Consider the following 18,182-nt stretch of genomic DNA (forward strand, 5'->3'; position numbering starts at 1 on the left):
CTCAAGTAATCTAATTGCATTGGAAAGGTACTACAGAATCTTTTGTAAAATATATACATGTTCTAAATGTCAAAGAGGACATGGGGAAAAGTATGACCACCAGGAACAAAAATTAAATAGGAATAAATTATTAAGTTCAATATTGTGTGTTTTCTAGATGCAAAGCATCTATAGATGTAGAAGAGAAGGAATCTCATCAATATAGAAGAGAAGGAATGATTCAAACTGTGAGGATTTCAGGAAAAACTTATAACAATGTGAATTTAAATTAAGTCTTGGAAGATGGATGATTTGGGGGTATATCTTACTTTATATGTTAGATATGCAAAAATTTATAATCATTTTATTCAAATCAGATGTGGTACATTGACTGCAGGTGAATACTTCTATCTCAAGTTCGCACACAAGAATCTTTGCTTCTGGTGGAACCCTGTACGTCAGCTCTCTCTTCTGAGGGTACCAGAATTCAAATTCAAGTCAGTGCCCTCTGCTGTGTGGCCACCTGTTCTGGGTACTAGGAAGTAAGCAGAGTTCTGCCATACTCTTGTTACCTGCTAATCTGCTTCCTGTCACATATAAGCACTTCTTCTTCTTCCCCCCCACCCCTCTCCCCACCTGCTCTATCCTTGTTTGGCCTTCTGAAAAAAAAAATACAAACTAGGAAAACATTTCTATGACAAGTTTCCTCTTTCTCTTTGGAAAAATAAATTTCCTCTTAGTCAAGAATGTGTATGTTTGGGAACCAGTTTGGAATAGTGAAGTGAAAATAAACACATAGCAAAATGTAAATTCATGTGTCAACAAATTATCCTGCCATATGTGACAAAGGATATGCTGGGAAGTCCAGGTTGGGGAACAAATACCCAAAGGAGCACCTTGGACAATGAGATTTAAAAGATAATAAATAAAATGGTCTAATATATGGAAATAATTGATTCTAATTCTCTAAAAGAGACTCCAAAATAGGAAAATGGTTCTCTAGATATTCTAAATTAGCATTTAAGTGAAGTGTGGGCAAAATGTAAAGAACATTGACTGTAAGAATAAAGGACTTACAGATGTCACTCTAACTAATGAGGATTATTGCTTTCTTTTTAAGCAGAGAATGAGTTAATCAAACAATATTTCAAAAATTCTTGAAAGATTAGAAAACAGGCTGCAAAAGGGAAAGCCTAAAAGAAGGAAAAGTGAGTAGACAATCAGGCGGACACAAATAAAGGATCTATCTTTTTAGCATATTTTGCTTATGATAGCGGTGTCATTAGTGAAATCTTGACAAATTAAAGTACCATTGAGTTGATTGGCAAAATTCAGGGCAATAAGTTAATAAAAGGGAGTAAGGAATTAAAAAAAAGATGACGTTGAAAAGAATTCAGAATGCAAGTGCTGTTTTAGGGTTGGCATGGAGAATGTGACCAATTATTCATAAGAAAATTTTAAATATAGATGATATTGCAAATCATTTATTATTCTGAGAACTCCAAGAGACACTGAGGTCGACATTTTGAAATCCCAATGCTTGGAGGCGACATTTGAAAAATGAGCAAAGCAGAACAAAAAGCTTTATTTAAATAAATTGTTTCAAATGCCAATGCTATCAGGATGTTAAAGGATGGCAAAGTTTCCACATTTGCATGCAAAATGCAAATCAACTGGGCAAAATTAATTTCCATTTTAATTAATTGTAATTAAAAAAAAAGTCTTCGCTTTAATACTGGCAGAATGCCTCACACTTTTTTGTTGTTGTTGAATCCTTAAAAGAAATTAGGGTTTAAGAGATTGCATTTAGAAAGTTTTAGAAGCCTAGTAGGAGAATCTGCAGTATTTCCGAGAGAACAATAATCTGTATATTCTGTATACCTGAATGTTAAGGCATCCTAAAATGTTTTTTTTTTAATTCTAATATTCACATAGAAATTAAAACTTCATTTGCTTTTTTCAACTTGGCATGATAAAGAATTTTTAATTAGTAGACAAATATATTGTATGGAATTGACAATCCAGGATCTTTGGGTACCTACCATCGCTGCTCTGTGAGACCAATTAACTCTGTGGTCTCAGCTCTTAGGTTTTAGCTTCTTGGAGCTTAACTTATTTCACAAACTTTATATCTAAATTTCTGAAGTAAAGGAATGTGAACTAGAATCAGAGATCACAAACTAGATATGGTGGTGTCTTAGTCCACTCAAGCTGCTATAACAAAATACCACAGTGGGGAGGGGGCACTTGGGTGGCTCAGTGGTAGAGCATCTGACTTTGGCTGAGGTCATGATTTCATGGTTCACAGGTTTGAGCTCCACATCAGGCTCTGTGCTGACAGCCTGGAGCCTGCTTCAGATTTTGTGTGTCCCTCTTTCTCTGCCTCTTCCCTGCTCACACTCTGTTTCTGTCTCTGTCTCTCTCTCAAAATAAATAAATACACTAAAAAAACTTTTTAAAGCAAAGCAAAAAAACAAAAAAAACACAGACTGGATACCTTGTAAACAACAGAAATTTATTCCTCACAGTTCTAGAGGCTAAAGGTTCTAGGTTAGGGTGCCAGCATGGTTGCATGAATAACCTCTTCTGGATTGCAGACTTCTTGTATCTGCAATACAGACAAAAGGGCTGAGAGAGATCAGTGGGGTCTCTTACAGAAACATTAATCCCATTCATGAGGGCTTCATCTTCATGACCTAAACACCTTCCAAATCTAAACCCCCTAATGCCCTTTGGAGGGTTAGGATTCAACATATGGAATGGGGTGACTGAGCCACCCAGAACACCACGGTGTTAATTTTTTTAAACATTCCAATGTCAAATTAAAAAAAATTTATATCAAAACCTGGCTTCTTTTGTGCCCTGGGTCTATTTTCTCACTCAGTTTCTATTGTCCTTGTTAAACTGGTTGCAGACTATATGTGAAAACTCATCAGCTTTATTTATGTTATTGGCCTGGTCCTTGTACATATTGAAGTTAAAAATCCCTTATCTAATTTTTAAGTTAGTTTTATAAAAAATTAATTTATTATTTTCATTGTGTATTTCCCTTTTTCAAACATTACAAAATTACAAATAATTTTTTAAAGATTTTAACTAGCTTTATTATTGTGTATATTATTCCTTGCCGGGAGCCACAGATATTATTGGAAATATGAACAAATTATGTCTCTACTGCTACCTATATCTATACCTACATATATACACTCCATACACATATCAATATTCATATACATTACATGTGTGTGGGAGGGTATGGAGAGAGTCAGAGAGAGACAGAGACAGATAGAAAGTATATATTTGTTCATGTTTGTGTGTGCATGGGCAGCAAGAAAGAGAGAAAACAAGAGAGAATGTATCTGATCATCTGATTTTAAGTGATATGCTGGATTTTTACATATCTATAGTTTAGATTCACAAAAACTACCCCATCCTGCAACTACTAGACATAACACTGAATGGTGCTAAGGCATTCAAACAGCAAATATGAAGTCAGCAAGACATAAAACTATGAACAACACAAAGAAATTAATTTTTCTCTAACATATTTTAATAATCAGTAAATAAAACTAACTATTTCAACACTAAATATAATGTAAGCATTAAAACATTAACATTTTAAAAGAGAAAAAAATATTTTTTCATCGAGATATGTTCATATTACACTTGGTCTTGCAAATATTTGAGAACATAGTCTGCACCAAGTTTTACTTCCCATGTTTTTACAATCTAGCATTATATAAGATATACTTTTTAATGTTGAAATCATATTTAGGATTATTTTAATGGAAGCATAATATTCCTTCAAATGGTAGTATTTTAGTTTGCTTAATTATTTCAATATATTATATATTAATTGTATTTATAAGTTTGTTATATTTATTGCTGCCATATGCTTCTCTGCACTTCGTTACTCTCTTTTTCTGTCTTTTCTCTTTCTCCTCTTCTTCCTCTTCTTCCTACTTTATCTAATTTTTTTTCTTCTTCTTTTAAAGTGTTTCCATAAAGTACTTTCCCAAGAGTGGAATTATTGACTTAGATCAAAAAGATTTTTCCATAATTTAAAATATGCATTGTCACCTTCTTTTTTTTTTTTTTTTTTTTCGTTTTTATTTTTTATTTTTTGGGACAGAGACAGAGCATGAACGGGGGAGGGGCAGAGAGAGAGGGAGACACAGAATCGGAAACAGGCTCCAGGCTCTGAGCCATCAGCCCAGAGCCTGACGCGGGGCTCGAACTCACGGACCGCGAGATCGTGACCTGGCTGAAGTCGGACGCTTAACAGACTGCGCCACCCAGGCGCCCCGTCACCTTCTTTTTTTAAGTAGGCTGCACACCCAGCACAGGGCCCAATGTGGTCTTAGATCAAGACCTACGCTGAGATCAAGAGTTGTATGGTTAACCTACTGAGCCACCCAGGCACCCCATCTTGTTGTTTTCTTTTTTTCTCTTTTCTTTTTTCTTTTCTTTTTCTTTTTTCTTTCCTTCTTTCTTTTCTTTTCCTTTTTCTTTTCTTTTCTTTTCTTTTTTTCTTTTCTTTTCTCTTCTTTTCTTTTCTCTTCTCTTCTTTTCTTTTCTTTTAGAGAGGGAGACAGAGAGAGAGAGAGCAAGCTCATGACTGGGAAGGGCAGAGGGAGAGGGAGAGAGAGATCCCAAGCAGGCTCCACACCCAGGACAGAGCAGGATGCAGGGATCAATCCCACAACTGTGATTTCATGACCTGAGCTGAAATCAAGAATCAGCAACTTAACTGACTGAGCCACCCAGGGGTTCTTGTCATGTTCTTTTCTAAATGGAAGTATGAATTTGTACTGCCACATGGACCAGTTTTGCTTGAAAATTTACAACACTTGGCTATTATTTTTTTTTAATTTCATGCTAATTAAAATACCTCATACTTACTTAAAATTTGTTAATACTAATAATGAATATTTTATTATGAGACTTATGATTATACAAAAAAAAACAGACTGAACTTGTAGGATGCTATACATTCAAGACAGGCATCTATTTTTGAAGAGATTTTTCTTTCTACCTTTATTCTACTTTTATTTTTTCCACAATTTTGAGATAGCATATTGCAAGAAGTTGAGTTTCTATTTGAAGTGTAGGTATATGCTGTTAAGAAATGACACTACAGATACAAAATGGTATGAATTTCTTCTCAAGAAAATTTGTGTATTTTATGACAAGTTAAATCTCAAAACCATAATACATTATTTTTTTAAGTTTTTTAATGTTTACTTATTTTTGACAGAGAGAGAGACATAGAGCATGAGCGGGGGAGGGGCAGAGAGAGAGGGAGACACAGAATCCGAAGCAGGCTCCAGGCTCTGAGCTATCAGTACGACAGCGTGAGTATGACGCAGAGCTCGAACTCAACAGACCACAAGATCATGGCCTGAGCCAAAGTAGGATGCTCAACCGACTGAGCCACCCAGGCGCCCCATAATACATTTTTTAAAGTTTATTTGTTAATTTTGAGAGAGAGAGAGAGCTAGAGAGAGAGAGAGAGAGAGAGCTAGAGAGACAGAGAGAGAGAGAGAATACCAAGCAAGCTCCTTGTTGTCAGTGAGTGCCGAGCCCAGTGTGGGATTTGACCCCACATACCAGAAGATCAGGACCTGAGCTGAAATCAAGTCGGACACTTAACTGACTGAGCCACCCAGGCACCCCCAGAATACATTGTTTTTATAGTTTTGACAAAATTGGGAATTCTTCCCACTTTTGAAATTGTGATAGTCATGGATGATTTTCAAGGGACGTCATTTCTATAGATATATTTTTTACTAATAGTTTCATTCAACCAAAGTCAAAGAGTTTGCAATATAAGAAGTCCAGCTAAGTGATGACGATAATCTTTTCATGCATGAGGTAATTAAATAAGACGAACTACAGGGAGCTGTTTAGTTAATGGTATTTCTATGTATTTAATTGATACAGAGGGCATGCTGGCTACAATGGTTTAGAAGAATACCATGTTCTTCATACCCCATGATATATCCCCCCTCATCAAATTCATACTTCCAAGTCTGTTGGGAATTCAAGTACATGGATCCCAGTGCCAGAAAAAAAGCTGTAACAGCGTTTCTGAATTGCCAGCCTCCTGGGAAATAAATTGCACACTTGAATCATGCCTTTTTATTTCAGTGACTTCCTTCCATCTCCTGCTTTCCCATTATTGCCTTTTTCTGGTTGTGGCTATTACCTAGAACCCATAATGGCTGTTGATCTCTTCTCTTCTTAACACCATGGTCTATTTACAATCTCAACTCCCTGTGTGTCAAACCTTTTTGACTGCCCTCTGACCTTGGGGGTCTTTATGATGATTGCAGCTTCCTGCCTCTTGGTGATTAAATGTTACCTCCTTGGCCTCATGGCCGAATCATTATCTTCACGGATATCACTGAGCCCAGCTTTGTGAACATCTCTCCTGCTATTAATTCATGTCCCCAGAGGAGAATCTCCACTACACATCTTAGTGATGTTGGTGTCCCTCTCACCAGTACATTCCTGATGACCTTCATTGAACAGTGTTTCCTCCGGCCTTCCAGTGACGTATAATCCACTGACGGGCATTTTGCCCTCAAATAGTATATTCACCACAGCAATCTCACCTCCTTCAGCTCCTTTAGTGCCTTTTCTGCTGTCTGCCAGAGCGGCTGACACATATCCATTTGACTTAGGCTTAGCTATCTCTTTTGGAGAGCCATGCTAGCAGTGAGTTCACCTATTCCCTTGGGGTCCTTCCTAGGATATTGTATCTCATGTCCAAAGAAAGTTGCCCCAAGTCAATGAATTCGTGCTTATTCAGTCTGAAAGGTTTTGGTTACTTTGATTAAGCACTTGCCAAACTTCATCGCAGGAGTACTGGCCTGGCTCCTGACTGTAGATCCTGAATCTTCCAACCCCTCTTTCCACTCATGTCAAGTTTAGCATGTCCCCAGTCAAATCATGCTGGGATTTATCCCTAGATAAGGGACTTAACAACCAAAAGAGTAGGTGGGTGAAATTTCTGACCGGGGTACATGTTCACTTGTGGAGGAGAAATCTCTATAGCATTTTTCAGCACAGGAAACGTACTGTCTCTTATTTGGAAGTGCAGGGGGAGCACCTCTGCAAGGTATGAGGAACCAGGTGCCTTATACAGTCAGTATCTTCAGAAGCATCCCTCTACATATCAGCATCCATTTTTCAGTATCCCATATTTCTTTCCTCACAGGGGCTCTAAGCTTAGCATAAACAGACCTGCAGTGGCTGAGCATTACACAATCTCTAGAGCTAGGTGACTCTAATTTGCAAGAGTCACAAAGTTCCAGAACTGTCTTTTTGTCTCTGAGAGGCCTGCTTTGGAGCACAGGACATATTTCTGAAATAAACCCTGTTACCAGAGGAATAAATAACGACCATCAAGCAGGTTAGGGTTATGCACTGAATCAGGCCAAGAGTTGCCATCACCTGAAGCAAATGGACTGAGAGTGGATGATTCATCATTTACAAGCAAAATTCGGATAGTGTTCCCACAAAAGGGAGGGGCTGCTAGGCAGCAAACCTGCAAATATCTGTTTAAAAAAAGTACTAAAGATTGCTTCCTATATAATATATAAATTATATAAGTTATTTATACGTTCTGAGCTGCTTGGAACCAAAATGGGAATTTATTAAAGTGTAAGGACGTCTAATAAAACACATTTCTAGACAGCAAAACGTCACATCTCAGATGTGAAAACGTTCATCAGTCATCGGTTCGCGTATTCATTCATTGAAGGAAATCATCGACTTTCAGCCTACTATGCGATAGGCACGTGGAGCTGTATCTGCAGATCGAGACTCAAAATCTCAGTTCTATTCTTAGCAGAACGGTAGGTCTGTCCAGTAGGGTGTGGATTAGAGAAGTAAAAGAAACCCCAGAAAGGCAGTGACAGCACGCGGGGAACAGCAGTTATGGCAGGTACATTATGTGGAGGCCAAATGGCAGAGTAGCTATACTCTACTAATAATTAGTATTATTATATGAAGCATACAAGTAACTGGGCCTCTTCCCACAAGCCGTCCTAGGAGTGGGAAGCGAACGCCCTTAAGTAGGACTTTACTTGACTTTGAGTTTTCCCAACAGTCGCCAAACTCGCGTCCCTCACAGACACACACTCTGCCAGGTTGGCGCTACCACGCTCCTCCTTGGCAGCCTCCACCCTCGGCCAGCAGGGGCCGTCAGAACGGGCCGCCCGGGGTCACCTCGAGGAGGCCAAGGCAGGCGGATCCGCAGGGCCCACCTGGACGCGAGGCGGGCGGACGGAGGCGCCTCCAACCCCAGCTCACGCCCCCACCACCACCCCCAACTTTTCCCCGGGCGAGCGCGCGCTCGGGCCGGGAGCGGGGACGCGGTGCGCGTCGGAGCGAGCGCGCGAGTCCCCGGCGCGCCCGCCACGCTCGCCTGGCAGCGGCTCCCTTCCCCGCGCCGCCTGCGCTCGGGACCAGCCCGAGTGGCCCGCGCGCCGAGCTCCCGCCACCGCGTCGCCTCCGGACGCCGCCCGGACCGCGGGGCCACCCCAGGAAGGAGGATCCCGCGGACGGCTGCAGCCCGAGGTAATCGCCAGATGACGGACGGGGCCGGCCCTCGCGCAGACACCCGACCCTGGCGACTTGCGATGCGGACTCCGGAGGTGGCACCGTCGGTCCGAACAAGTTTCTCAAGGCTTTGAAATGATATGGTTGACAATGGCATTTTATTTAGCCATCTTTTGTCTTCTGTTTTAATTAAGTTTATTTAGACCAAGAGGTGAGACTTCCGTGGTGTACTTTGGGTTGAAAACATTATTCTGAAAGTTTATTTATGTTGTGTTTATTTGCATATGTATGTTGGCTTTAGCTAATTTGAAACCATTAAGTTAAAATATTCAAGAAACCTTACTGGATCGCTGTGGCACTTAGGCATCATCTTATCAGCTTAGTTAGCATCTGTCTTCTGCGAATGGTACTTAAAGCCAGTCCCTTGGGTGAAGGGTTTTGCTTCTTACACTCTGTTGCACTGAGTCTCACCAGGTTCACAGACCTTGTATGGCTAATTGTAGTAACATATTAGATAATCACAAAGTTATGTAGTAACATTAGATAATCACAAATGACAAAGTTATTAGATAATCACAAAGATTAGATAATCACTACCAATTTGGCCTTTTCTTGTGAGGCCTCTTTCCAAAGGGCCTAAACAGATGGGAGTAGATACTGCGGTTTTCTGATTCTTTCACGCCTGTCTTAAAATTTTCTGAAGTGCTAACTTCAGCTTTTTGAAATTTAACTTTAGTTAATTGTGTCCTAGGATTTGGCGAATCCAATAGAAATAACCCACTTGTGTAGTATAATAACTCGTATAGTAACTTTTAAAATAAATTAAGCAACTTTGTTTCTCTAAAATTTAATTACTGAGATAATTTCAGAATTGACCAAGGACTAATTTTGTTCTGTTAGTTGAAATCATATCAATTAAATTAAATTAAGTAAAACAAAACTTAAAGAAAAAACCCCACAGTTTTCATTCTAAGTTATTTGTAATTTTCTCTTCTGAGACATTCCAGCATTGAAAGAGTCACTGTCCTACCCCTTGTAATTGCTTAAGATCTCTGTCAAAATTTGTAATTGTCTCTTTGATAAGTTTGTTGAGCTAGTACCCTCTGTTGGGTGAGCCACTAGACTAGAATCCTGTAACAGATAATAGGGATTCCTATTTGACACAGTGCATGTCAACTTCAATTAGTTACTCTGAGAACCATTTGAATTTTAAATTTAGTTAGGACTGAAGTTTTACTTCCCTTTTTATAAACAGATTTAATATAGCAACAATGTTATGTGGAAGGATTTCGAGAACAACACCTTTAACAGTGGAAATGTCTTTATTAAAACACTAATACTTGAGTACTGAGACACAAGTGAAACCAATCTTAAACACTCAGGCATTCATACTTTGTCCTTAAAAAGAAATATTAGAACAGAATGTTGGTTAATTTCTCCATTGTATATATAAACCACATCTCCTGTATCCATTCATCAGTTGATGGACATTTAAGCTCTTTTTGTAATTAGGCTATTGTTGAAAGTGCTGCTATAAACATTGGGGTACAAGTGCCCCTATGAATCAGCACTCCTGTATACTTTGGATAAATTCCTAGTAGTGCTATGGCAGGGTCATAGAGTAGTTCTATTTTTAATTTTTTGAGGAACCTCCACACTTTTCCAGAGTGGCTACACCAGTTTGCATTCCTACCAACAGTGCAAGAGCATTCCCGTTTCTCCACATCCTCACCAACACCTGTTGTTTCCTGATTTGTTCATTTTAGCCACTCTGACCGGTGTGAGGTGGTATCTCAGCGTGGCTTTGATTTGTATTTCCCTGATGATGAGTGACATTGAGCATCGTTTTATGTGTCTGTTGGCCATTGGGATGGAATACTAGTTGGCAATGCGAAAGAATGAAATTTTGCCATTTGCAGCAATGTGGATGGAACTGGAGGGTATCATGCTAAGTGAAATAAGTCAGAGAAAGACAGATATATGTTTTCACTCCTATGTGGATCTTGAGAAACTTAACAGAAGACCATGGGGGAAGAGAGGAGGGAAAAAAGTTACAAACAGGGAGGAAGGCAAACCATAAGAGACTCCTTAAATACAGAGAACAAACAGGGTTGATAGTGGGGTGGGAGAGAGGGAAAAGTAGGTCATGGGCACTGAGGAGGTTACTTGTTGGGATGAACACTGGGTGTTGTATGTAAGCCAATTTGACAATGAATTATATTAAAAAAAATTTCTCAAAAGTTTACATAGAACATACATTTTTTTTTTTTTTCCTTTGCAGGACTACACTAATAGAAACTCTTAAAAACAGGACTATAAATGTCAAGAGGCTTACTGTAATAGAATTTACCTCTTTTTTGTTCTCACCCTCTCCCAGTTACCACAATATCTACCATCCCTGTGATATGCTAATTATTTTTATGCTAATTATTTTTCAATTTAAATTAGTTTAATGGGAAAAATGGGAGACTGTCTCCTCAAATATGTAAAGTCTTGATTCTAAATGGTTCTCATCATTTAAACATTTTCTTTAGCATCTTTAAAATGAAAGAATTTCGGGGCGCCTGGGTGGCTCAGTCGGTTAAGCGGCCAACTTCAGCTCAGGTCATGATCTCACGGTCCATGAGTTCGAGCCCCGCGTCGGGCTCTGGGCTGATGGCTAAGAGCCTGGAGCCTGCTTCCGATTCTGTGTCTCCCTCTCTCTCTGCACCTCCCCCGTTCATGCTCTGTCTCTCTCTGTCTCAAAAATAAGTAAAAAACGTTAAAAAAAAAATAAAAAAAAATAAAATGAAAGAATTTCAAAATATTAAAATATCTTAGAAGAACACTTGCATTTTTGTGAAGAGATTTGTTATTAATTTGTTGATGTACAATATGGCATTTTCTTTTAGCTAATTTTTTAGAAAGTAGTATTTTTGAAAATTATAGCCAATATCTGAGTAATTTCGGTGAAATTAAAAGTTAGTTTTAATGATAGTAGGGATGCTGTCTTAATTTTTTTTCCTGGACTATATCTCATGCATGTAAAGTATATTATGAGCTAAAGCTGAAATATGCAATGGTTAATATGGGTTTGGGGAAATTGCAAATTTAGTATATGTATATTTTTAATTAAGGGAATGTTTAATGTTTGACTATCTAACTTCCTTCCAGTCAAGCTGTGCCTTAGCTGCCCTTTGGTCACAATAACTCACAACTCTCCTGACACCCACTCCTCGAGTGACCTTCGGGCCTTTTCAGAGGTAAAGTACCATATTCATTGTAATATTTATGTATTTGTTGATCATTTAATATGTGCAAAACTGTGCTGCCACATTAGTAGGTTCCTAGATTTATTTTTTAGTTTCTGAGTTATGTTTGCTTAACACCGTTTTACGTAGGCTTTGTGGTTTATATTGCAAGATTTTGCACAATTTGGTGATTTTTTTTTAGCACTGCTTAGGTCAGATTATAATAGAATTGGCTGTATATGTATGCATATATAGGTACTTTATTATGTATAGTCTGAAATATATACCTTAGAGGATAAGTAATGTAATTATGTTTACTGTAATGCTGAGATATATAATCTATTTCAGTTATATATTGTATAGAACAAATGATCCTGGAACTTAGTATCTTAAATTAAAATTAAAAAATTAAAAGCTAGTAGCTTTTAGGGGTGCCTGGGTGGCTCAGTTGGTTATGCGTCCGACTTCAGCCCAGGTCATAATCTCGTGGTTTGTGGGTTTGGGCCCCATGTGAGGCTCTGTGCTGAAAGCTCAGAGCCTAGAGCCTGCTTCAGATTCTGTGTCTCCCTCTCTCTCTGCCCCTCCTCTCTCTCTCTCTCTCTCTCTCTCTCTCAAAAATAAGTAAACATTAAAAAAAATTTTAAAAAGCTAGTAGCTTTTGATATCTCTCATGGTTCTGTGACTTGAATGGGCTCAGCTGGGCAGTTCTCCTGATCTCATTTGGATTCTTATAGTGTGACAATAAGGTGGCAGCTGGGACTGGGAGCATCTGAGGTCAATTGGCAGGCTATGATGGCCACGCTTCCCTCTCTCTCCAAGTAGCCCGAAGCCTCTTCTCTCCACTTGGAAGCCTCTTCTCTCCACACCTAAACACAGGGAAATGGAATAATATGAGACAGTGAATCTAAGGTGAATCCTAAGGAATCATGACACCATCATGGTCTAATACCAAATTGTGCCATAGGAAATGTTTGACTCCTCACATTCATCTTAAGAGAAATCTGTGTAAATATGCAGTTCTCAAACAATAAATCAGGATGGGGAATCTTATTTTTATTACTAAAAGGTTGCCTTCTAATAAAAAATTGAAAATGATTTTGTTTTGAGGCTAAATTAAAAAATACAGGTATTAACAAAATTCATTGTAAATACAACAACATAATGAGGGGGAAAAGTTCATTATTTCTTTTTTTTGAAATGTAATTGAGGTAAAATATCCCATTAGTTTCAGGTATGTATCATAGTGATTTGATATTTTTATGAATTATGAACTGATCCACATGATAAGTCTATTTACCATCTGTCCCATACAAAGTTATTCAAATGTTATTGACTCTATTTCTTGTGCTGTACATTACATCCCCGTGATTCATGTATTTTATCACTGGAAGTTTGTACCTCTAAATGCCCTTCACCTATTTCACCAACCTCTCAACGTCCTCCCTCCTCTTGTTTATTTCCTGTATCTATGAGTCTGTTTTTTTTCCTTTTCTGTATTTTTGAGATCTCACATATAAGTGAAATCATACAATATTTATCTTTGATTTATTTCACTTAGCAAAATATGCTCTAGGTTCATCCACATTATAAGATTTCATTTTTTATGGCTGAATAATATTCCATTATGTCTGTCTCTCTGTATATGTATATTATATACTACTCTTCTTTATTCATTCATCTGTTAATAGACACTTATATTGCTTCCATATCTCACTATTGTAAGTGATGCTGTTATAAGAAAATGGTACATATATGTGTTTGAATTAGTGCTTTTGTTTTCTTTGGATCTATACTCAGAAGTGGAATTGCTGGATCATATGGAAGTAGTACTTTCAATTTTTTTTTAACGTTTATTTATTTTTGAGACAGAGAGAGACACAGCATGAATGGGGGAGGAGCAGAGAGAGAGGGAGACACAGAATCGGAAGCACGCTCCAGGCTCTGAGCCATCAGCCCAGAGCCCGACGCAGGGCTCGAACTCGCGGACCGTGAGATCGTGACCTGAGCTGAAGTCGGACGCTCAACCGACTGAGCCACCCAGGCGCCCCATGAGGAACCTCTATATTGTTTTCCATAATGGCAGCAGCAATTTATATTCCTACCAACAATGCATAAGAGTTCCTTTTTTTCTGCATTCTCTCCAACACTTGTTATTTTTGGTCTTTTGATATCTAATCTGACCAGGGTGAGTTACTGTTTCATTAGGTTTTGGTTGCATTTTGCTGATTAGTGAAGCTGAGCATCTTTCATGGGTCCATTGGCCATCTGTATGTCTTCTTTGGAAAAAAGTCTATTCAAGTCCTATGCCTTGTTTTTAATTGGGTTGTATGTTTTTTGGTGTTGAGTTGTATGTGTTCTTTATATAGTTTGGATATTAACCCCTTTTTGGATATATCATTTGCAAGTACCTTCTCTCATTCAGTAGGTTGCCTTTTAATTTTGTTGATGGTTTCCTCTGCTGTGCAAATACTTTTGTTTCATGTAAGCTCATTTGTTTATTTTAACTGTTGTTGCCCTTGATTAAGGGACTAGTTCAAAAAAATATTGCTAAGACCAGTGTCACAGAGCATACTGCCTATGTTTGTTTTCATGAATTTTGTGGTTTCAGGTCTTACATTCAGGTCTTTAAATCCTTTTGAATTTATTTTTGTTTATAGTATAAGATAGAGGTCCAGTTTCATTATTTTGCATGTAGCTATCCAGGTTCCCCAATGCCATTTAAGAGACTCTCTTTTCCCCATTGTATATTCTTGCCTCCTTTGTCATAGTTTATTTTTTATTTTATTTTTTTAAATGTAACTTATTGTCAAATTGGTTTCCATACAACAGCTAGTGATCATCCCAACATCCTTTGTCATAGTTTCATTGACCATATATGCATGGGTTTTTTTCTGAGTTCTCTATTTTGTTTCATTGATTTATGTTTGTTTTTGTGCAAGTGCCATGCTGTTTTGATTATCATAGCTCTGTAGTATAGTTCAAAATCAGGGCATGTGATACCTCCAGCTTTATTCTTCTTTCTCAGAATTTCTTTGACTATTTGGGGTCTTATGGGGTCCGTACACATTTTAGAATTCTTTGTCTAGTTCTGTGAAAAATTCCACTGCTATTTTGATAAGGATTGGATTGAATCTATAGATTACTTTAGGTTGTATGGACATTTTAACAATATCAACCCATACAATACATAGCCATGATATATCTTTTCACTTATTTGTGTCATTTTCAATTTCTTTCATCAGTGTCTTACTGAATTCAGAATACAGGTCTGTCACCTTCTTGGTTAAATTTATTCTTAGATATTTTAATATTTTTGAGAAAAATGTAAATGTGATTGTTGTCTTAATTTCTCTTCCTGGTAGTTTGTTATTACTGTACAGAAACATAACTAATTTCTGTATATTAATTTGTATCCTGTGACTTTACTAAATATATTTACCAATTCTGATAGCTCTTTGGTAGAGTCTTAAGGGTTTTCTAGGTATAATATGTCAGCAGCAATCAGTGACAGTTTTACTTTTTGCTTTTTAATTTGAATGCTTTTTATTTCTCTTTCTTGTCTAATTGTTATGGCTAGGACTTCCAATACTATGTTAAATAATAATGGCAAGAGTGGGCATCCTTGTCTTGTTCTTGATATTAGAGGACAAAATTTCAGCATTTCATCATTGACTATGATGTTAGCTGTGGGTTTATTGTATATGGCCTTTATTATATTGAGGTTTTATCTTTTATATCCTCTTTGTTGAGAGGGTTTTTTTTAAATCAGAAATAGATGTTGATTTTATCAAATGCTTTTCAGCATCGATTGAGATGATCTTATGATTTTTACCTTTGTTTTATTATTATGGTGTATGATACTGATGAATTTGCTGATGTTGACTATGCTTGCATCCCTGGAATAATTCCCCCTTGATCATAGTAGGATACTTTTTAATGTATTGTTGAATTCCATTTGCTAATATTTTGTTGACAATTTTTGCATCTATGTTCATTATGGATAATGGCCTGTATTTTTTTTTTTTTTTTTGGTGTCTTTATCTGGTTTTTGTATCAGGATAATGCCAGACTTCTAAAATGAGTTTGGAAGCATTCCTTCCTCTTCAGTTTTTGAAATAATTTGGGAAGAATTGATACTAACTCTTTTAGTGTTCAGTAGAATTTACCAATGAAGCTGTAAAGTCCTGTACTTTGGTATGTTGGGAGTTTTTAAATTACTGATTTAATTTCTTTTCGTGTAATTGGTCTATTACGTTTTCTATTCCTTCATGTTTCAGTCTTGGATAATGTATCTTTCTAAGAATTTATCCATTACCTCTTGGTTTTCCAATTTGTTGGTGTATAATTGTTTATAGTACTATCTTATGATCTTTTGTATTTCTGTGATGTCAGTTGTAACTTCTCCGTCATTTCTGATTTTATTTATTTGGGCTCTCATCTTTTTTTTAATGGGACTGGCTAAAGGTAAATCAGTTTTGTGTATCTTTTCTAAGAACCAGCTCTTAGTACCTTGATGTGTGTGTGTGTGTGTGTGTGTGTGTGTGTATAGTGTTTTGATTTTTATTTATTTCCACTCTGGTATTATTTCCTTCCTTCTACTAACTTTGGTCTTTGTTTGTTCTCTTTTTTGGGAGGTGGTACCTTTAGGTATAAACTTACAATATTTAATTGTGATTTTTCTTATTTCTTGAAATAAGCCTATATTGCTGTGAACTTCCCTCTTGGGACTGCTTTTGCAGTGTCCCATTGATTTTGGAAGGTTGTGTTTCTATTTCCTGTGTTTCAAAGTATTTTTTTTTTTAATTTCCTCTTTGATTTCTTTGTTGACCCATTGATTGTTTAGTAGCATGTTGTTTAACATCTGCATGTTTTGTTTCTCTTTTTTCTCCGTTTTCTTCTTGTAATTGATTTCTAGTTTCATATTGTTGGTTGGCAAAGATGCTTGATAGGATTTCAGTTCCTTTAAATTATTGAGTCATGTTTTGTGACCTAACATGTGATCCATTCGGAAGAATGTTTCACGTGCACTTGAAAAGAATATGTATTCACTACAATGAGATATCACCTTACACCTATGAGGATGTGGAGAAGAAGGAACCCTGTTGCACTGTTGGTGGGAATGCAAAATGGTACAGCTACTGTGGGAACAATGTAGAGATTCCTCAAAAAGTTGAAAAAAGAAGTACCCTAAGACCCAGTAATCACACTACTGGGTATTTTCCCAAAGAATACAAAAAAACAAAAAACAAAAACAAAAACAAAACTAATTCAAAGGGATATATGCACCCTTATGTTTATTTCAGCATTATTTTTAACAGCCAAAATATGGAAGCAGCCCAAATGTGCATTGATTGATGAATGGATAAAGAAGATGTGTGTGTGTGTGTGTGTGTGTGTGTGTGTGTGTGATGGAATTATTATTCAGTCATAAAAAAGAATGAAATCTTGCCATTTACAATTACATGGATGAATCTAGTGAGTATAATCCTAAGAGAAATAAGTCAGAGAAAGACAAATAGCATATGATTTCACTCATGTGTGGAATTTTAAAAACTAAACAAATGAGCAAAACAGACAAGAGAGGTGGGGAGTGAAAAACAAAGAAATATACTCTTAACTATAGAGAACAAACTGATGGTTGGAGTGGGTAGGAGGATGCATTAATTAGGTGATGGAGATAAAGGAGTATAATTGTCATGATGATCACTGCGTGATGTGTGGAATTGTTGAATCATTATACTGTACACCTGAAACTAACATAACACTGTTTATTAATTATACTGGAGTTAAAATAAAAACTAAGGAAGGAAGGGAGGAGTGAGGGAATCCCCACTTTGGAGAGGTCCAAGTTGTTGGTGTAGGAAGACCCTGAATCCACCTCCTTGCATGGATACAGTGAATCCACAGTTACATATACAGCAGTTCGTCATGAAGGGTAACTGAAAACTGATTGAGTAACTCCTACACAACAAACAGCAGGGTGCCACATAGAGAAGGGTAGGTGAAATGGAGACATGGTAATGATGAGAAAGTGACCTTCAGTAGGAAGGGATATCACTGAGGGGGCCTGTGTGCAGGCTCACCTGCTCTTGGGCACAGCAAAAATCAGGGGCTTAAAGGACAAGTATATTATAAGTGCAGGAATCCGTTTATTAACCCTAGAACATCTGCCACTTGAATGGGAAACTTTTGAGACTCTCTCCAAAGTTGGAGTTGACAGCAAGCACTGATTTTTTTTGTTCTCCCTCCACCTTAATAGTACCCCCAGGCATTCTTGCCTCCCTGTTAGGGCTACCCAAGCACACTTAGGCCTCTTGCCCATACTAGCTCCAACCATCCTCCCAAGGTGGCTCCAGCATGAAGCATCTCAGGACCCCTCAGCACTTACCCACTCCAGCTCCAGTT

General features: G+C 37.6%; 1 protein-coding gene across 1 annotated transcript in view; it reads left to right on the plus strand.

Annotated features, from left to right (window-relative positions):
- Positions 1–6,336: 6,336 nt before the first annotated feature.
- LOC147581800 (uncharacterized) overlaps positions 6,337–18,182 on the plus strand; it is a 42,238-nt gene continuing 30,392 nt past the window's right edge. The window contains exons 1-4 of the mRNA XM_086702959.1: positions 6,337–6,537; positions 7,678–7,841; positions 8,096–8,565; positions 11,701–11,789. Coding sequence (XP_086559085.1) covers positions 6,337–6,537; positions 7,678–7,841; positions 8,096–8,565; positions 11,701–11,789 — 924 coding nt within the window. The remainder of the gene's footprint in view (positions 6,538–7,677; positions 7,842–8,095; positions 8,566–11,700; positions 11,790–18,182) is intronic.

This window comes from Puma concolor, chromosome B1 (assembly GCF_028749965.1).
Source record: "Puma concolor isolate L17-30 chromosome B1, mPumCon1.1.hap2, whole genome shotgun sequence".
NCBI classification, from domain to species: Eukaryota; Metazoa; Chordata; class Mammalia; order Carnivora; family Felidae; genus Puma; species Puma concolor.